This window comes from Bubalus bubalis, chromosome 12 (assembly GCF_019923935.1).
Source record: "Bubalus bubalis isolate 160015118507 breed Murrah chromosome 12, NDDB_SH_1, whole genome shotgun sequence".
Taxonomy (NCBI): Eukaryota; Metazoa; Chordata; class Mammalia; order Artiodactyla; family Bovidae; genus Bubalus; species Bubalus bubalis.
Genome location: NC_059168.1, coordinates 102180620 through 102202171, shown reverse-complemented (window position 1 = coordinate 102202171; position 21552 = coordinate 102180620). Strand labels below are relative to the sequence as shown.

Here is a 21552-nt window from a genome sequence, read left to right as displayed (position 1 = left end):
TCGCAACCCCGTTGACTATAGCCCCCCAGGCTCCTCTGTCCGTGGGATATTTCCCAGGCAAGAATACTGGAGTGGGTAGCCATTTCCTTCTCCGGGGGATCTTCCCAACCCAGGGATCAAGCCTGCATCTCTTGTGTCTCCTGCATTGGCAGGTGGATTCTTTACCTGCGGAGCCACTGGGCGAGCCCTTTGTACAGGGAGCGATTCCATAACATAACTTTACATCTGTGGCATGCCTATCCCATAACAAACTTTGTAGATATTAGTCAGTTAACAGCCATTTCATTGAAAATTATTCACTTAAGACTTCAGGATGTGCTTCATCTGCCTTGCCCAAACCGTATTTATCAAATGCCTTATGCGTTTCACCTCTTCGTTGGTTGCCAGCGGGTCTTTTCATATTACATCTTTTAATCTTTTAATAGGAGGATAAACCCCAAGTGCCAAGAAGAGGAAGTCTTTATTTGTATGTATATAAACGTACCTTGGAAGCTTTGTGAGGGCAGGAAGGTGCTGGCTCATTCACTGTTAGGTCCATTGTACCTGGGACAGTCTGTGACTAGCACACAGGAGGAACTGGGTCAATATTTGTTGAATGAATGAACATAAGTTGACTTTCCTAAAACAGAGGCATTGGTTTGCACTGAGCTATTTACACTTTCTCACCTGGCCCCTCTTACACCTGGGCACATGGGAGGCTAGGTGAGCAGTGTGGTCTAGGTACAGATTTATCTTAAGGTTTGGGACTCTTGGTGGCCACCATCTGGGGTTTCCTGTCTCCGGTCTGCCTGCCCTTGTGAAATGAAGGGCTGACTCCATCCATGATGATGTCAGGGTTTCGGGCTGGTGCCCAGACCCATTAAACTATAATTCTGTGCATGGTATGATCTGCACAAGAAAGTCTGATCCACTCATTTGTGTTAGCACCAGTATGCTGGTCCTTTAGCTAAGAATCAGTGATTTTCCTTTTAAAAATTAGCTTTTTCTTGTGATTGTATTGAGAAAGAAATGGCAACCCACTCCAGTATTCTTGCCTGGAGAATCTCATGGACAGAGGAGCCTGGTCTGGTCGGCTACAGTCCATGGGGTCACAAAGAACTGGACATGACTGAGCAGCTGAGTGTGCATGCATACATGTGATTGTATAATGAGTGTTTTTCCTAATTGCATAAATAATACATTCTCATTATTCAAAAAATCAGATAGCTATAAATAAAACTTTTTGAAATCTCTCCCCCCAAAATCCAAAGTACATCCTTCCAGATTTACTTCTTTTGTTAAAAGTAAATACATGTAATTATGTGTCTTTTTGTTTTACTTGAGAGTCTTGGCCTCCTTGCCAGTGTCTACACCTGAGATCCACCGTATTTCTTTAAAAGCTGCAGAACATGGGGATGCCACAGTTTAAGCCCTCCTCTATTTATGGACATTTATGTTGTGTCCTGTTCTGGGCTCTTACTGATAATTCAGCAACAGGACATCTCGCCCATGTGACTGTGCACTTGTGCAAATGTTTGCTTGGAAGACATTCCTGAACCAGGATGGTTGGTTCCCTTGGGCCTCAGTTTCCCCATTTGTGCACTGAGAATTGCAAGATGATAGAAGGTCTTGTTTGTAAATACGTAGGACAGTTGGTTGCCTGTGGCAAGCACTTGGTAAGTGATACTTTGGTTTTGAAACCAGAATGCTTTCGATCCACCTGGATTACCCATTGCTCTTTAAGTGTAGGTTGCAGGGAGGCAGGGTAGGCCAAGTTAACTTACTTTCTGTTAGCCTGTCTTTGGCTTTCTTCTGTCCTTGAAGTGGCAGCTGTTTGGGTGCCCCTCTCACCAGCAGTCCCTGGTTCTGCAAGCTTTCTGCTTAGATCTAGTCAAAGAGATGCCCTGCATTGGTAACAGAAGAGGCTGCTGACTCCCTAGGCCTTCTGGTAGACCAGCAGTCACTTCATTTCACAACAGAGCATCCATGTGCAGTTGTAGGGGTGGAGGCCAACCCTGACCATGATGCGCATTGTAGGGGAAAAAAGTGGTGAGTTTGGACTCCACCTGCACAGGTTGGAATCTCTAATATCACACGATAATAATATCGCCTAAAAACACGTTAGACCCGACCCTCAGCTCACGGATGTGTCTCTTCTCCATGCCCGCCTCCCATCTCCATGGTGGTCTGGAGAGCCTGAGGCTTATCCAGGATCACCAAGCTCTTGAGTGCAGAGAGAGACTGTGAGCACTGATCTGGGAATGAATGCTGCTTCTGGCCACCGGCCAGTCTCTCCTCCCAGCTCTGGGTGCCAAAGTGGGAGCAAAACCCCTCCATGGGCATTGCTTTCTTAGGTGTGCACTGGGAGATTGAAGAGATGAACCCCAGGGTTTTTAAGTTGTTTTATGTTGGGGGGTTCATTTGTGCAGGTGTGTTTAGTTCACGTGAATTCCAGACTGAGAAGCCAGGGGAGAGAGCAGAGCCATTTCAGAAGCCCGCCAGGGGGCCAGGTTACTGAGACCAGCAGACCATGGAGGCAGGCCTCTGAAGATGCGGGATGTGCTGGGGGATGCTTGTCCCAGGCTGCAAAGAGTGAACGCGATTTGCTGGCACGAAGGGGGCATCTCTCAGAACCAGGCACCCTGTCAGCCCACATTCCCTCCCTCTCCCTTCAGCCCCAGAACCGTGGATTCGAGTTCTCACTTCCTGAGCATCAGGGGTAATCTTGTATTCTCTGTGAGCTGATGGCAGAGCTTCGAGTTCGCTTACAGAAAGTAACTTAACTCAGCCTAAACTGTCTGCTTGCAACCTATGCTTACAGAGCAAGGGGTAGTTCAGTTTGCCCTTAAGTGTGAATAACGAAGCCTGAAGCAGCCACCTTGTGCGGATACACAAGGTCGGGCCTGGAGGAAACCCTGAGCTTGGGAGGTGTCCCTGGTGAGCTGCCCTGGGGCCCCGGCACTCTGGACGCAGTCGTGCTGGGAGCAGTACAGGGGCGGCAGACGTCCTCTTCCCCCGCGCCCCAGAAAAGCGGGTCAGCACCCCAGCGCGGCCACGCCATGGAGCCAGCAGCAGAACCATCAGGACAGCAAAAGGCAACCGCACACTGAGCCCTTTTAATCACCTAATGGCAGGGGACACCCGACGCCCCCAGCTCGTGTTTCTGGCCTCGGCCGCAGCCCAGGCGCTGTAACTACAGCCAAGTTTGGCCCGGCCTCTCCACATTACAGCCGCGACACGGCCGCGCTCAATCGAAGTATTTGAGAACAATGAAATATGCATGGCTATCGGTGACAGCCCCATAAAGCGCGGCAATTAGCCGCGTAATCCGAGAGAGGGAGCCGGCCCTCGGCAGCCCGTGGTTCCCCATTAGTTAAATCCATTTTGTACGTCCTCATCCCATCAAATCAACTAACACTTCCTTTAATTGGTTCATGAATTATACAGCCGCCCCGCATTATAATTTAATCGCCTGTAAACATTCATAGGGCCCCACTGTAAAGTGGATCGCGCTCATTAATTCGTTAATTTCAGCAGATGGAAGGGGAGATCGGATGAACGGTGGCAGAACAGAGTGCCTTGGGCAACGGAAGAAGGAAAAAAAGGTGGGGGGCCATTTAGGTTTTTTAAGGGCTGTCAGAAACCCGTCCCCCACCCGCTCTACCGCACCGGCTGCGGGAAGTGACTGGCGGATTCATCCGGAGGCTTGTCAACCGTCTTTAAACATCAAGCCAGCGGGTAAACCGAGCCCAATGTAAATTAATTCTTGTCTTACGGGCCCCCCTTTCTCTGTCCCCATGAATATTTCATGGCGGGCAGCATAAATATTAATTCTAATAGCTCTGCACAGTGGTTATTATTTCTGTTTTATGACAAATATTCATAAAATATTCAGGACCCTTTTTTAGAACATTTACACACTTGATTGTGAATTTTCCCAGTTTCTCGGGGACACTATAAACATATTGGGGTTCTCTTGATGGGCTTTTCCCCCCTAATACTGCTGGTTATTAATATTTAATCCAATTTTAGTTTTGTGGAGAAGTAAAAGCTATTAGATTGAAGGGCGGAAGGGATCTTCCCCTCTTCCGTCGGTGAAATGGGAGAGTCTGTTTCTCTTTGACACCTGGGTGATCTGACAAAGGATGACCTCCCTGCCTTTTTATCTGGAAAAAATATCTATCTTTTCTGCGTGTGTCTGTTCTCCCCTTACTTTTAACTGAGAGCTCTGGCGGCAGCCCAACTTGCTGTAATGAAATTCTTCACTGCAATATTTATGCAAGGATTTAACATAATTTTGGAGTAATTAAAGTGTGGGTTTAACAAACACAGTGGCGGATTCCTCAGGCAAGACAGCTGTGACTGGGGATGAAGGATCTTTTGGAATCCACTTTATTTATCTTTAACCCTGCCGATGCCTGCAGCTGTGCATGGCGTCCCCAGGGAGACAGACAGAGGAGGGGGCTCCCAGCCCAAGGCAGCTGGTGCCCGTCAGGTGGTGGAGGACACAGGTGAGGTGGTAGATTTGGCCCAAGGGAGTCTGAGGTGGGGTCCAGTGAATCTTGAGGCTGGGGGTGCACAAAGACAGTGTGGACCTCACCCTATTTGCACCCCTCCCAAATCCCTTCAGGGCTCCTTTTCCATTTTCTGCTTCTCACCAGAGGCTTCAGGAATGTTCTAACAACCGCAAGGAACAAGTGATATTATTTTACACGTAGGAAGATCATGAAAGAAAGAGCGACCTAGAGTCAGCCAGGCCCAGACCCCAGTCTGGAGGCACCGCTTCACGTCTTGGGAGCCTGAGTTTTTTCATCCTGGAGATGGGCAGGATCACAGGACCTCACTTGGACTAAATAGGACAAGACACCCATGCAGTGAGCTTATTAGTGCAGGTGCCTGGCATGTAGAAATTATACAACGGTTTGCAGTGATGATAATGATGGTGATGCTGGAGATTCATGTGCGGCAAAGGGTTAAAATTGAAGCCGAGAAGTAAAATGCTTTTGGCTAGAGAGATTCGTGGAGGAAACTTCCAGCTGTGGAAAGGGTTAAAGCCAAAGGTTTTCTGCAGCACCTTATTAAAAAATATCTGGTGGAAAAATCAAGAGTGGAGATTCTGATGGCGGCTGGGAGATGCTTATGTGGCTCTTCACGGGGCAGGTCTTCCCGCACCATCTGTCACTGAGGGAAACTGGCTTTGAGAAAGGAAACCTCGAAATTAGCTCTCCTCACTCTCCCTCGGCTCCCTGTCTCAGGGGACCTGTGACAAGGGGATGCACTTTCCCAGGTGGCCCAGGGGTCCAGATCTTGTACACTCTTCTCTCTGTCCTTGGAGCAAATTCCTGCTCCTAGAGCAGTGTCCAGGGGAGGTCTGCCCAGTAGCAGGGTGCCAAGAGGGAGGCATGTGATGGAGGCCTCCCTGGAAGAGCACCTGCCCCATCTCCTGCCTCAAGTCCCTCCCAGCCTCCACTTAGAGTGGAGGAAGGTGGCTCTGACTCCAACTGACTCTGCAGCACAGCCCAGAGGGCTAAAACCTAGACACGTGTTCAGAGTTTGGGGTTTGTGCTGAGTGGTGGATACCAAGGCCCCCCTTCCTCCCTCCCGCATCCCTCCTCCCTTCCTTCCTTCCTCCATCTTTCAGCAGATTCATGATGGGGTGCTGTGCTCAGCTGCATGATACTGTGGCTGGCTGCCTGGGTTTGCAACCTGGCTCCATGACTGTGTTAGGTGAAGTTCTCCAGAGAAATAGGAACAATCAATGTGCATTATATTGGGAGAAAAAGATTCTTTATAAGGAATTTTGGCTCATGTGATTATGGAGACTGACCAGTCGCAAGATCTGGGGGTTAAGTCCACAAGCAGGAGCTTCAGGAAGAGCCAGGAGGCAGGAAGGCTGAAGTGGGGTCCAGTGAGACTTTAGGATGAGGGTACAAAAGCAGTGTCCATCCCATCCCCACCCCACTAGATCTGAAGGCAGGAAAAAGTCAGTGTCCTTGATCAAAGGCAAGCAGACATGAGGGATTTTCTGTTATTCAGGAGCGGGTCAGCCCTTTTGTTCTATTTAGACCTTCAACTGATTGAGTGAGGCCCACCCACACTAGGGAGAGCAATCTGCTCCATTCATTCCACTAATTTTTCTAAAAAATTATTTTATTGGAGTACAGATGATTTATAATACTGTATTAAATTCTCCTGTATTCCACTGATTTAAATGATGAGAGACACTCTCACAGACACACCCAGAAAAATATTTGACCAAATATCTGGATACCCTGTGGGCCCATTCAAGTGGACACACTGAGTTAGCCATCATGGCCAGCTTCTAGCTGGGACACTTCGACAGGTTAACCCTCTCTGTCTCTCGGGTTTTCTTCACCTGCTGTAAAGGACATGATGATAATCCCCTTGTAAGGACATGATGATAATCCCCTTGTAAGGACATGATGATAATCCCCTTGTAAGGACATGATGATAATCCCCTTGTAAGGACATGATAATCCCCTTGTAAGGTCATGATGAGGAGCTTTGACCTAAGGTAGGTCAAGTCTTAGAAGACTGCCTGCCATGTAGGCCCCATGGGTGTCCAGTCTTATTATCACAGTAAGCAATTGGTATGAATTTTCATATTTAATCCTTAACCCTGTGAGGTACTTTTGTTTTTTAATCCTTGTGTGTGGAGACTCGGATGGTAGGATGGCTCCCACAGCGAGCCGGCAGGTGGCACTGGAGCTTGAACCCAAGTCTTTCTGACCTCGGAACTCATGTCCGAGCCTGACAGCCTGGCGGAGGACAGGCTTGCACACAGGAGGTTGCATTCACTTCAGTGGGACTGAATGCTTTGAGGCCCTTGATGACTTTCAGGGTACCTGTCTCAGGTGGAGTTCCCCCCGGAAGCAGAGGCTAAGACAGCCGTGGGGTGGGAAAGCTCAGTGAGCAGATAACAGCTGAGCTGGGCAAAGGGACCGAAGCTGGAGGAAGCAGGCTGACCCAGCCTCCTCGATTCCGTGGGGGCTCCTTGCAGGGGAGGGCTGCATTGGGCAGGCCCTGGTACCCCTCTGTGCTCACTCACTGGCCACGGGCCACCCCCAGAGGACTGTGACCTTGCTCAAAAGCTTGGGTTAAAAATGTCCATCAGTTGGTGAATGAATAAACAAAATCTCATCCAGCCATACCACGGAACACCATTTGGCCATAAAAGGGGATGAAGTTCTGACACATGCTACTATAGGGACAAATCTTGAAAACACAGGCTGAATGAAAGATGCCTGGCATGTAGGGGCATGTGGATAGTCTGTTATTATTATGTGTTTAAGCACTTGATATGCCGTATGTTTAACCTTTAAAATAACCTTGTAAGTTCCTCTTTTTTTTTTTTTTTTCATTTTCCTAATTGGAGACTGGAAGGGCCATGCATCATATGATTCCGTTTGTAGTATGTGTCCAGATGGAGCACATACACAGAGACAAAAACCAGACAAGCAGTCACCAGGGACTGGGAGCTGGAGGGTGGGGAGGGCCTGTTCACGGGTACAGTGTTTCCTCTGGGCATGATGAAAGTCCCCCAAACTTATACTGTGTCAGTGGTTGCCCTCTTTGTAAATACAAGACACTAAAAAGGATTATGTTGTATACTTCTGAGGGGTGAATTGAATCTTAGTTCATGTGTGCATGCTAAGTCACTTGACCCAGGGATCGAACCCGGGTCTCCCGCACTGGGGGCAGACGCTTTAACCTCTGAGCCACAGGGGGGCCCCTTAAGTCACTTCAGTCGTGTCCAACTCTGTGACCCTATGGACGGTGGCCCACCAGGCTCTTCTCTACATGGATTCTCCAGGCAAGAATACTGGAGTGGGTTGCCATGCCCTCCTCCAGGAGATCTTCCCAACCCAGGGATCAAACCCACGTCTCTTACATCTCCTGCATTGGCAGGCAGGTTCTTTACCACTAATGCCACGTGGGAAGCCCCACATTATATCTCAGTAATCATGTTTAAAGAAAAAAAGAACACGGGGCTCAAGTCTTGCAAGGTATTTACAGCTGGAAGAGGTCAGCTGACCTCACTCCTTACAGCTGACACACAAATTCTTTCTCAAAGAGGGGTCTGCTGGAGCATCCGGTGTCAGCCACACCACGGGGCCCTGAATGTTCACCAGCCCCGATGTTCTTCTGGGACTGAACTGGGGTCCACACCGGCGTACTTAGTGGTTGACCAGCTGTTGATCAGCTGATCAGTAGTTGATCAGTATTCCCATCGTCAGAGGGGACCCCGAGGCAGCCAGCAGTGGCTGCAGGCACTCTGAGCACCTGAGCACTCTCGCCTACTCTGAGCACAGGTGGAAGGAGCAGCATGGCTCCCGGCCAGCGGCCAGGGATGACGGGTCTCTAGGAACGCGCAGGAGCCTCTCACAGAGGAGGAGCCCAGCTGGGTGGTGAGCCAGGCCCCTCAGACACAGACCCGGAGCTGAAGGACGACCAAGGGAAAGGCAGTGAAGAGTGTGGGTGACCAGTGGCCCCTGAGAGCCGCTGTGGCTCCACCCAGCTGAGTACCCCGTAGTGATGGCTGACTTGCTGAGCATGAGTGGGCACGAGCAATGTGGGGCAGTGTTGGAGGGAGTTTGGACACTGGGCCTGCATGGATCTGAGCAAAGCCGGAATTTTCAGAGTCCTGGTGTCCACACACATGCAGGCTGAGAGCCATTGGTATAGATGGCACCCTGGCTGGGCACAGGCTGGCTAGTCTTGGAGTGAGGCTCTGGCTTGCTTTCCACGTATCTACTGTCATTTTCAGCCTGAAACTCATTTGCCTTTCTCTTTGGGAAAAGTTTGCAAAACTTTCTGGCTTCCAACGACATGCGGTTCATGACCGTCCAGAAAGTGTCTGGGTGGCCACGTGCAGAGGAATTATTCTCTTTCTTCCCAGTGGTGATGGAGGCAGGCATTTTTAGAGGACTCTCGAATGGAGGCCGATTATGCAGGAATCTGACCCTGGGGTCACTCTCCTTGCACCAGACTGCTGCATTTTTGCATGGCGTGTGCTGTACCGCCAGGCGTGCTCGCTAATTTCCCAGTTAATGACAGTCATGGAGACTGTTCTCCCTGCCCCTGGAGAGATTTTAGACACGGGCAGGGTAGATCTGCCGCTATCAATTATGAACAGTTTTAAACAAGAAATGGCCAGCAGGAGTCTCATTTTTTTTTTTTAAAGGAGCAGGGAGGGGACACTACAGCTGCTACCAAAGGGCAGGAGGCATGGTGCGTGGGGGTTTAAAACGAGGTTGAGATGTCTGGCCTTTTGTTTTCAAATTGTTCTCTTGTCAGAGTAAAACTTAAGCATAGTGAAAAAATTAAACTCTGGCCAGGGCCTTCTCCGGTCTCCAGGGCGGCCTTGCATCCAGACTCCGTGCAGCGTCACATTCTCCTGTGCACCGTATTTCAGGACGGTCGTGATCGCAATCTGCAGCCTGCACCCGTGGCCAGGAGGGCCAGGGACCGATCCCATCAAGCTGATGGTGCCCGTCCCCATGAGATGGAATCCAGCCTTCCACGGCATCACAGCCGGCTCCCTCCCGTGCGAATCCGCTCATTCGCTGCACGTTTATTCGGTCCTCACCTCTTCCCTGCATGAGGGCATAGCACAGACCTGACGACTCAGCGCCTTGTCTTCAGACAACTCACCCCAGGGTACTCAGAAGTGGGGATCCTTCTGCAGCTGGCCCAGTTCTTATTGTTCTAAATCCAGTTTTTAAACACTATTTTCATTTATTTATTTGGCTGCATCAGACCTTCGTTGCAGCACGTGGTATCTTTCACTGTGGCATGTGGGCTTTGGTGCCCCATAGCACGTGGGATCTTAGTGGATCCCTGGATCCACTAAGTGGGATCCTTAGTGGAACCCACAACCCCTGCTTCGCAGGGCAGATTCCTAACCACTGGACCACCAGGGAAGTCCCCTTGCTTGTCTTTTGGTTTCTGATAGCCTGTGCACAATTTGCTGCCCTCTCTAACCACTCTCTGCCACGTTGTCTTTCTTCATGCTGTTCTCGGCTACGTCCAGCTTTCACTCCCACGAGCATCCTCCGAGAGCGTACACTTCCCACGCTGCCATCCCCAAACGCAGCCACCTCTAGACATGCGCTGCCTGTCCCTGACCCTGGCCTGGGGGAGGCCTTGTCCCGGTGAGCCCACAATGATGGTTACGCCTGCGTTCTGTTACCTGATGGCCCCACAGCTCACTGTCATATGAGAATTGTTTTGCGACGGCTTGGACGTTGCCTCCGCTCTCTGATGTGTCAGGGCACAAACTAAAGATGAACAGACCACTCTAGTGTCTCGTGTCACTTTGCCTTTTTTCTCTCCCTTCTCTCTCTTCTCTGTTTCACTGGCAATCATTGCAAAGTTCCCTTTGAGATAAGACCCCTCGATTATTCCGGAGCCCGAGAGCTGCCGTTGCCTGCGCTGCAGCCACACAGGAGGGCTCTGAGTGGCAGGGCCGAGTCCTGGTTTAAAGTGCAGACAGTACTGCTGCCTTCCAGACGGCTCAGCGCACCCTCTGGGCGTTGAAGACACTGGAGAAGGAGGAGGCGTTGGAGCCTGTTTCAAGAAATGGTTTTCCTGGACAGATTTTCCCAATTTGAATATCAAATTTGGAAACGGAGGTTACTAAGGGATCTATTTGTGCCTTCTCCTGTATGTTATTAGTTGTATATATAATTCACATTTTTATGTATTCTCGATGCAAATCCAATCCCTTATCAGGTATAGGTTTCACAAATATTTTCTCCTGGTCTATGATATCTCTTTTCATTTCTGTAATGTTTTTTGAAGAGCAGAAGCTTTCAATTGTTGGGCTTTTAATAAAATCTAATTTATTAATTTAAAAATCTATGGGTCATGATTTTGGTGTCATATGTAGGAAATGTTTAACCCAAGGTCACAGATTTTCTTCTAGAAGTTTAATAGTTTTAGGTTTATATTTTATCCATGATTTATTTTGAAATAATTTTTGTAGATGGCGTGAGGTGTGGGCCAAGATTATTATCATTATTTGCATATGAATGTCTAATTATTCCAGCACCGTTGGGTGAAAAAAGATCTTTCTCCTTTGAATTGTGTTGGTACCTTTGTTGAAAAGGTCATATTTGTATGAATCCATTTCCAGACTCTTGTTCTGTCTTTTTAATCCATCTGTCTAGCCTTTTGCCAACATTCACGCTGTCTGTACTACTGCAGCTTCATGGTAAGCCTTGAAATCAATTGGTTCTTCTTTTTCAACATTTTTTAAGTGATCCTAATTCTTTTTCATAAACATGTTCCATATAAAATTGACTTGTGTGGAATCTTCAAAACACCTTCTTGGAATTTTGATTAGGATTGTATTGAATCTGTAGATCTGTTAGGACTGACATTTTAACCATATTGAGTCTCTGAGTCCATGAACATGGTATAGCTCCCGATACGTATTTAAGTCTTTGGTATCTTTCATCAGTGTTTCATAATTTTCACCATACAAATCTTATACGTATTTTGTTAGCTTTACATCTAAGTATTGTAAATGGTACTTTAAAATTTTAATTTCCAACTGTCTATTGCTAGTATCTTGAAAAATTGTTTTACTTTTTCTTTATTGATTTTGTATCCTGTGTATTCACTAAACCCACTTATTAATTGTAGTAGCCTTTTTGAAGATTCTTTAGGGCTCTAATTAGATGATCCTGTCATCTGCAAATAACAGTTTTATTTCTTCCTTTTCAATTTGTATGCTTGCTATTCCTTTTTCTTGTCTTATTACACTCTCCAGGACTTCCAGTAAGATGTTGAATAGAATTCATGAAAATGGACATTCTGCCTTCTTCCCAATCTTAAGAGAAAAGCACTCAGTCTTTCACCATAACATATGATGTTAGCTGTAATTTTTTGGTAAATACCCTTTATTAGATTGAAGAGGAAATTTCCTTCTATTTATAGTTTGCTTAGAATATTTACCAGGAAGTGACATAAAACTCTGTAAATTGCTTTTCTACATCTATTGAGATGATTATATAGTTTTCTTCTTTAGTCTCATAATATAGTTATGTGTTAGTTGCTCAGTCGTGTCCAGCTCTTTGCAACTCCATGGATTGTAGCCCACCAGCCTCCTCTCTCCATGGAATTCTCCAGCCAAGAATACCAGAGTGGATTGCCATTTTATACTCCAGGGGACCTTTGCAATGCAGGTCTCCTGCATTGCTGGCAGATTCTTTACCATCTGAGCCACCAGGGAAGCTTATACTGACTGATTTTTGAATATTGAACCAGATTTTCATTACTACGCTAAACCTCATTTAGTCGTAATGTAGTATTCTTTTTTATGTGTTGCTAGATTCAATTTGCTAATATTTTATTGAGTATTTTTTGCCTCTGTATTCATGAGGAATATTGGTCTATAATTTTCTTATAGTGTCTTTGGCTTCTGGTATCAGGGAAATGCTGCCTGATAAAACAAGTTGTGTTCTCTTATTTTCTATTTTCTGAGTTTTTATAGCATTGGCATTTTAGTTAGTGTAGAGTTAATACTATCAGCCCTGGGTGTCCTTTGGAAGGACTGATGCTAAAGCTGAAATTCCAGTACTTTGGCCACCTCATGCGAAGAGTTGACTCATTGGAAAAGACCCTGATGCTGGGAGGGATTGGGGGCAGGAGGAGAAGGGGACGCCAGAGGATGAGATGGCTAGATGGCATCACCGACTCAATGGACGTGAGTCTGAGTGAACTCCGGGAGTTGGTGACAGACTGGGAGGCCTGGCGTGCTGCAATTCATGGGGTCGCAAAGAGTCGAACACGACTGAGCGACTGAACTGAACTGGACTGAGTACTATCATATGGTTCATTTTTTAAATCCATTTATTTGGCTGCACTGGATCTTGCATGTGGCAGGAAGGATCTTGCTCTAGTTGCGCCACGTGGGCTTCAGGGTACATGGGCTCAGTAGTTGTGGCACACAGCACGTGGAATCTTAGTTCCCTGATCAGGGATTGAACCCACATCCCTGCACTGGAAGGCAGATTCCCAACCATTGGACCACCAGAGAAGTCCTGGTTCATATTTTTCAGTCCATTCATTTGTTTGTATACATATGTATATTCAGAACCTCATTAAAGGATAAGTTTTTTTTTTTAAGGGCAGAAATCCCCCCTCCCCCCACCTTCATCATAGTATCTATACACTGCACCATAGTGCTTATTTTTTAAAGTATTTCTTGATTTGTATTTATATGGCTGCACCAGGTCCTAGTTTTGGCATGCAGGATCTTCAATCTTTCTTTGTGGCGTGTGGGGGCCAGTTCCCTGAGCAGGGACTGAACCTGGGCACCCTGCCTTGGGAGCACAGAGTCTTAGCCACTGGTCCACCAGGAAAGTCCTGTAGCACTTATTTTTTATTGTGGTAAAATACACATAACATGAAATTTGCCGTTTTAACCATCCAGCGTACATTTGAATGGTGTTAAGTACGTTCTTGTGCAATGCATCACCACCATCCATCTCCAGAACTTTTCCACCTTCCCAAACGGAAACGATCTCCACTAAACAACAAGCTGGGATTTCTCCTTCTTCCCAGCCGCTGGCGCCCACCATCTGCCTTCTGTCTTCATGAATTTGACTAGTCTACACACTTCATTTAAGTGGCATCATACGGTATGTATCCTTTTGTGTCTGACTTCTGTCACTTAGTGTAACGTCTTCAAGGCCCATCCATACTGTAGCAGCGGTCAGGATTCCATTTCTTTCCAAGGCTGTCTAATAGTCCATTGTGGGTGTATGTCTCATTTTGTTTATCCAGTCATCTACTGATGGACATTTGGGTTTTTGCCTTTTGGCTCTTGTGAATAATGCTGCAATGAACTTAGGTGTGCAAATATCTGTTCAATCTCTGCTTTCCCTTGTTTTGGGTGTATGTCGGAAGTGGAAAGGCTGATCACACATTGACCATTTTACATTCCTACTGGCAAGGCACAAGGCTTCCACTTCCTCTGCACCCTCATCAACCAACCCTTGTTATTTGCTGGTTTTATGTTTTTTTTTTTTTAATTTTATTTTTTTTAGTTTTTTTTTTTAACTTTATTTTATTTTTAGACTTTACATAACTGTATTAGTTTTGCCAAATATCAAAATGAATCCGCCACAGGTATACATGTGTTCCCCATCCTGAACCCTCCTCCCTCCTCCCTCCCCATTCCATCCCTCTGGGTCGTCCCAGTGATAATAGCCTTCCTGATGGGTGTGAAGTGGAATATCATTGTAGTCATAACAACAGTGGGTCAAGAGAGCCCAGCAGTCATTGGGCATCTGACGTCAGTGTCCTGGGTGACAGCCTATGAGTCCTCCCCTCTTTGGGGCTCAGTTTCCCCGTCTTGTACACTGAGCAGACTGGATCAAAGCTATGGCTCTAAGAATTGACTACATACTACAGTCACTTGGGGAGTTTTTAAAAATCTCCATTCCCAGACCTTACCTCGAGCCAGTTATAGCAGAATCTCGAGGGCTGGGGCCCAGGTCTCAGTATTCTCAGAATTCTCCTGATGTTTCCAAGGTTTGGCCAAAGTAAGAACTGAGGGTAAAGCCAAGCTCCCCATACCTGCCCAAGCATAAGAATCACCTGAGCTGCTGACTTACAAATATAGGTCTCCCAGTCCCTCCCCTGGAAGTTTTGGCTTGGTAACTCTGGGAGGGGTACCCTGTATTTATTTTTTTTATAATTTTTATTAAATCATTGGGAAAGACCCTGATACTGGGAAAGATTGAGGGCAGGAGGAGAAGGGGCAACATAGGATAAGATGGTTGGATGGCAACCATCCAACTCAATGGACATGAGTTTGAGCAAACTCTGGGAGATAGTGAAGGACAGGGAAGCCTGGCGTGCTGCAGTTCATGGGGTTGCAAAGAGTCAGACAAGACTGAGCGACTAAAAAACAACAACAGTAGCTGGTTTATAATCTGTGTCAGTTTCAGGGTCAGAATCTGTATTTTAGACAAGCCCTCCCGATGATCCTTAACATCAGACAAATCTGGAAAACACAGGATCAGAGCGGCCCTTCTCCAGCCGCAGTGTACGCACGGATCACTGTGGATCTTATCAGCACTAGTCTGCGGTTCAGTGGGTGGGCCATGGGGCTTGAGTCCCAGCTGCTGCTGCTGCTGCTGCTGGTCTGGGGATCCCACTTGGAGCAGCGGGGGATTAGAGGCATGCACCTTCCAGCTCCCTCCTGAGGCAGCCCTGAAATTCTGCAAACTCCGAAGCAGGTGGTGCTCCCGCCCCTGGTGAATCCAGGCATGTAGACCAGGAGTGTCTCTGCCCAATGCACCCTGCTTGGACTCTTCTCTGCTTTCACATTCTGTCTTTCCTGGCTGTTATTGTAAATGAGCAGCGTAACACCCCAAAGCAGCAGGTGGGGGCCCACACAGGACCCTACACCTCCACAGAGCTGCGTGGGCTCCCCGCTCCTCTCCCCAGCACCTGGCTCTGACATCAGGGTGCATGAGCCTGGCTAATCAGAAGCTTCCAGCCTCTGGAAGCCCAGCTCCTCTGCAGCGAGGCTTTTCCCAACGATGTGTTTCAAGTACCAGTTGGGTGTCTGTGCGCTTCTGATCTTGCCAGCCTTTCACAAGGCTTTCCCTTGAATGACGACAAATGGTCTTCATATGCTGGGTTAGAAATCTTTCAGTTGGGGCTGTTTATGAAGCAGCATCTATTATCACGGATTTCCAAACTAGCTTCCTTTCTAGTGGCATCGGCATCCAGAGCTACACCGTCAGCCCCCAGCCGTGGTGACAGCCGCGTTTTGGTGTTGCTGTTGGGCCTTGTGAGTTCTGGGGGTGCAGGGGGAGCAGCATGTTTGGAGCGTAAGGGATGAAAGCACATGGAAAACGCCTGTGCACCCTGTGCTCCGACACTCCCGACTTTACGTGTTTTATTTGGTGGCTGTTATCCTGGGAATGGAGATCTTTGTCAAGAACATATGCGGGGAAGAAGATTTCCATGGCTGCTGCCACACCGCCCCCTCCCGCCTCCCCTCCCCGGGATGAGCTCACTTGGTGTGGTGGTAGCTTGCAGCTTTCACCAGATACCAGCTCCTTGGCAACTGGGCAGATGTGAGCCTCAGCAAACAGCATGGGCGAAACAAGGGAAAGAGAAGAAAGGGAGTGGGAGGTGCCCGTCTTGAACGGAGAGTATTTGCCTCACATTTGGTTTACTTTTTGTAGGCAGTAAAGTGTCTGCCTATAATGCAGGAGACCCAGGTTCAATCCCTGGGTTGGGAAGATCCCCTGGAGAAGGAAATGGCAACCCACTCCAGTATTCTTGCCTGGAGAATCCCATGGATGGGGAAGCCTGGTGGGCTACAGTCCATGGGGTTGAAAAAAGAGCTGGACATGACTGAGTGGCCAGACAACAACAGGCTGATGTGCCATGCATCCATTCATCCTCTCCTTCCTGTGTGTTTCCTGTGAGTGCTTCCAAGGTCTCAGGATGCTGGTCAGGGGCTGATCATTGATCTGGCCCTAGAGGTGACACCTGGGCCCAAGAGGCTGCTCTGGGGCCCCTGGGGACCAGGGCCCTATTGGACCCACCAAAGCTTGGCCTCTTGGCAGCCCCATCAGCACATCTGGTGAATTCCCGGGGGAGGGGAGGGCCTTCTTTTCTTCACCAGCTTGGGGGAAGGCAGAGGATCCATGCTGAAGACTCCCACCCAAGAGTGAAGGCGGGAAAGCTCTGAGTACACAGAGGGCACTCCATAAATGCACGTATGAATTACAGCAATGAATAAACAGTAAAGTGAGCGACGGAATATTCCAGAACTTATTAAAAAAAAAACTGAGATGGTTTGACCCTAGAAGGCAGGGCCTGGATTAGACCTGTGGGCAGGAGCCAGAACATGTGGTCTTTTGGCCTCCCCCACCCCCCACCCCGCCTCCGGCACGCATGCCTCCCTCCTGTCCCATTTGTCTTGAGACTGACCCCGGGGCCGGGTAGCTCTTCATGGCAGGGCCTGTCCTGCGGGCAGTGAGGTGCTGAGCTGTAGCCCTGGCCTCCACCCGCTAGGTGCCAGTTGCGCCCCCTTCCCAGTTGTGACAACCAGAAATGTCCCCATACGTTGTCCAACATCTCAGGGCAAACTCAGCCCTGACCGAGAACATCTGTCCTCAGGTTTCGTATAAAGAAAGGCTTCCAGATGATCAACACCATATGATACTGCTTATACGTGGGATCTAAAAATGTGGAACAGATGAACTTATTTACAAAGCAGACACAGAATCACAGATGTAGGAAACAATCTTACGGTTACCAGGGGGAGATGAGGGGAGGGATTCCTTGGAGGTTGGGGTTGACACATGTGAAGTGTTAGTCGCTCAGTTGTGTCCGACTCTTTGCCTCCCCATGGACTACAGCCTGCCAGGCTCCTCTGTCCATGGAGTTCTCCAGGCAAGAATACTGGAGTGGTTGCCATTTCCTTCTCCAGGGGATCTTCTCAACCCAGGGATCAAACCTGTGTCTCTTGCATCTCCTGCATTGGCTGGTGGGTTCTTTACCACTGAGCCACCAGGGAAGCCCATCTTCAACATTAGCAGACTCATTGAGAGCCCAACGTCTCCAGGCCAGAATACTGGAGTGGGTAGCCTTTCCCTTCTCCAGGGGATCTTCCCAACCCAGGGATCAAACCCAGGTCTCCTGCATTGCAGGTGAATTCTTTACCAACTGAGCCACAGGAAAGCCCAAGAATATAGGAGTGGGTAGTCTATCTCTTCTCCAGGGGATCTTTCCAAACCAGGGATCAAACCCGGGTCTCCTGCATTGGCAGGTGGATTCTTTACCAACTGAACTATCAGGGAAGCCCAGCAACTATTAGCTCAGATGGTAAAGAATCCGCCTGCAGTGCGGGAGACCCGGGTTTGATCCCTGGCTTGGAAAGATCCCCTGGAGAAGGAAATGGCAACCTACTCCAGCATTCTTGCCTGGAGAATCCCATGGACAGGAGCCTGGAGGGCTACACTCCATGGGGTGACAAAGAGTTGGACACGACTGAGCAACTCACACACTTTTGCAGGTAAGGAAACTGAGTCTCAGAGAGGCTGTGTTTGTGGCCTGAGGTCATACACAAGGTCCATGTGGAGGTGAGAGTCTAACCCACATCTGTGTAATTCCAGGGAACTCACTGGTCTCCCCCAAGGATGGGGCATTCGCTCCCCACAGCTCACCCCCCCATGGGGTGCCTCCCCCCACCACTGCCCCGGGAGCGATGGTGGCTGGGAGCTGTCTCTGAATCAGGAGGTGGAGAGCTTCCACAGCAGGGAGACCCCACCTGCATCTTTCCCTGGTGACTGGCCAGAGCCTGATGCCCCGAGCCCCGAGTCAGGGCCACTGAGGCTCTGAAGCCCACCCTGGCCTCGAGTCCAGCCTGCGGTTCCCTCCAGCAGACATGGTGCCTCTTCTCCCTGCAGGGTGTTTTTCCTGAACGTGCCATTCGATTCTGTCATTGAGCGGCTGAGCCTGAGAAGAACCGACCCCGTCACAGGAGAAAGGTCTGTGCCAGCCCCGCAGTGGGTGGCCCTCCGAGGGCTCCAGAGGCCACGCCCCACCGGGGACCCTCCTCTCCATCTAGCTGATGGTTGTCAGGGCGGGGCTGCTCCAGGGATACTGCTGGGGACAACTGACAGAAGATTCTAGAAAGGGGGTTCACCCAGCCAGCTCCTCCACACTGTCTGCCGACCCTCTTTTCCTGGAAGAGTAGCAAGAAAATGAACGTCCGGGCTGTACAACAGCTGTTAAACTGCTCACCTGCTCTGACCCGGGCTTGGCTCTGACCCCAGCATGTCACTGCAGTGTGTTCCTGACGTGGCTGCCGAACAGATGCGTCCCCTTGGGAACAGTGTCACCTCTGAGCCCTCCCGTGGCTATAGGGGCTAAATCCTGGGGTTTCCCTTGCATCTGACCGAGTCCAATCGCTGTGTTGGTGGTGAAACACAGTTTACAGTCCCCGCGATTGCAAAGAGGTTGAAGCCCCCATCTTCCCAGTAACCAGGGCCCTGTTTCTTGGTAACTAGGCCGCGTTTCTCAGGACAGAGGAGGAGGGGCAGGAAGGAAGCACCAGGATTTTCCCGTCACCGTGTGCTGAGGGATGTCCTCTCACTGACCCGTGTCACGTGAAACAGCCTTCATGCTGCTGGGGCCTCTCCCCCAGGGACCAGGGCACTTCCTCGCGTCTCCATATGCCTGGTGTTATCATGTCCCATCCCCTATTTGACCGCGAGCTCCATGAACACAGAGGCGACGTCTCACCTGCCACTGGGTTGTCAGTAGCAGCTGTGTGCTAGGCGTGCATGGCAGGTACCTAGTATCGTTTGGAAGGAAGAAAAGGAAGGAGAAAGGAAGGAAGGAACAAGAGGAATTTGGCCCTTAGTGTTTTACTATCTTCTGTTGTATTACTGATCCGCGACCTTCTCTCCTGGGAAGGGGCCATGCTGCGGGTTTCTCTGTGGCTCTCAGCCTAGCCAATGGCTGGTGCAGAGTACATGTCTGCTGCTGGTGGTCATGGGGTCCAGCCTCTCTCCTGGGAAGGGGTCCCTTCTCGCCTGTCCTCTGAGCTGGACCAGGGCTCACCGGCTTCCCCGCCTCTCGCAGGTACCACCTCATGTACAAGCCACCTCCGACCATGGAAGTCCAGGCCCGTCTCCTGCAGAACCCAAAGGATTCGGAAGAGCAGATCAAGCTGAAAATGGATCTGTTCTACAGGAATTCTGCTGAGCTGGAGCAGTTCTACGGGGACGCCATCACCCTCAACGGGGACCAGGACCCATACACGGTCTTCGAATACATTGAGAGTGGGATCATTAATCGCCTACCCAAGAAAGTCCCCTGACAGGTTTTGAGCTGGGAGCATCCTTCAGGAAGATGGAGTTAGCCCCTCACCCCCAACCCTCTGGAAGATCAGCCAAGCCAATAAAGTGCTGGGTACAGTCTCGTGGGTCCTGGAGGTGGCCGGAAGCTGGCCTTGTTTCGGGGTCTGGGAACGCAGGATGGGTGCAGCCCGGGGAGGCAGTCAGGTTGACCGTGGCGGGCCAGGTCAGACCTGGGATGCAGTGTGGCTCCAGAAGCCATGCGCTGTGCGTCCTGGGGTTGTCGCTGGATCCTCATTTCTTGCAGCCAAAATGGGTAAAAATAGTCCCTGCCTCACAGGGCTGCTTTGGGATGAAACTAGATGACACAGGAAAAGCTCTTAACATAAAGCCCAGCACATGCTGCACTCTCTGTGCATGTAGTTCTACCGAAGCCACTGTCTCCAGAGCAGCCTGCCCAGTAGAACTCTCTGGAATGACCGATGTGCAGCCAATACAGCGTCCGTGAGCTCCAGGGGACTGTCGAGCACAGGGAACGTGGCCATTGCCACTGAAGAGCTGTTTGTTACAATTTTTCTTAAGCTTCTCTAATTTAAGTATGAACGGCCGCATGTGGCGAGCGGCTGCAGGGTCAGTGCAGTTCTAGACACACGCGGCTGCTTCTAAGACTTGCTGGAAGCCCTCGGAAGGCCTGCCTCTGGGTCCTGCAGGGCCCACAGCACACAGCAGGGACCCTGGGGGACAGCACAGTGACATCTCAGGGTGACAGAGCTCTTGATCCTCTTCCACGAGCTTCCCCCGCCCCCGATTATTATTATTTTATCTTGTTAGAAAGGTACTTGGATGATTTCCACTGAAGCTGCAGAGGGTGAGTGACTTGCCCGAGGTCTGTTACATCCATGGCTACACCTGAACCCAGCACTCCGGTGCTCTCCGCCTGCAGGCCTCAGGGGGCCTGGCCAGCCAGGGTCCAAGACGAGGACTCGAGCTCCTGGGCTCTGGGTGGTCAGGGATTCTGGGACTCTGGGACTCTGGGTCTAATGGCTAAAGCCCCTTCCAGCCTAGGGCAGTCCAGAGTCCGCCCAGCAAAGATCTGACCCTAGCAATGGCCGTTGTGACCGCTGGCAGCTGGCAGCTGGGGCCCATGGAGCCAGGCCTCCGGGCCTGCCCTCCGGCCTCTACCTGGGTCACGGCAGGGTGAACCCCTAAGGCCTTGGCCAGACCTCCCAGGACTAGGCCCCCTCTCTAGAGGCGGCATCTGGCCACAGCATTTCCCCCATGCCTAGTGGCCCCGCCCCCGACTCTCTCTCTCTCCATCCTGCCCAGGCACTGGGTGCCACCTCCTGACACTCCATCAGGCCTTCCCCTGCCCCTGCCCCTCCCCTTCCCCACCCCACAGGGAACAGGGCATCTCCCCCCGAAGCCCCCTGACCCTGGGATCCTGCCCGTGGAGCCTCCTCAGGCCCTAGAGGCCCCAGGAGAGGTCTCGGGTCCAGACCATAAGGCCAGGCTGCTGTGCTGTGCTGAAACTCTGCCCACGTGTACCCAGCACCCCTGATTGCAGGAGACAGAAGATCTGGAGGGTGGCCAGCAACAGCCTAGCCAGGGGTCACTCCCCTTGCTCTGCCTGCCCTGCTGCGTGTCGTCCTGGGCACCAGAGACCGCAGCCCCAGTTTACTCTCCAATGGAACCCCATCCCGATGCAGAT

The 21552-nt window shown here is 50.0% G+C and overlaps 1 protein-coding gene across 13 annotated transcripts in view; it reads left to right on the top strand.

Moving 5' to 3' along the window:
• Nucleotides 1-19967, top strand: part of AK8 (adenylate kinase 8) — a 136559-nt gene extending 116592 nt beyond the window's left edge. For 12 of the 13 annotated variants that reach the window (XM_044926495.2, XM_044926494.2, XM_044926493.2 and 9 more), the window contains 2 exons: nucleotides 18450-18530; nucleotides 19630-19967. In XM_044926495.2, coding sequence (XP_044782430.1) covers nucleotides 18450-18530; nucleotides 19630-19867 — 319 coding nt within the window. In that variant the 3' untranslated portion in view covers nucleotides 19868-19967. Of the gene's footprint in view, nucleotides 1-9415; nucleotides 9796-18449; nucleotides 18531-19629 lie in introns of those variants that run through there. The other variant, XM_044926492.2, reaches the window with a different exon arrangement.
• Nucleotides 19968-21552: the final 1585 nt, after the last annotated feature.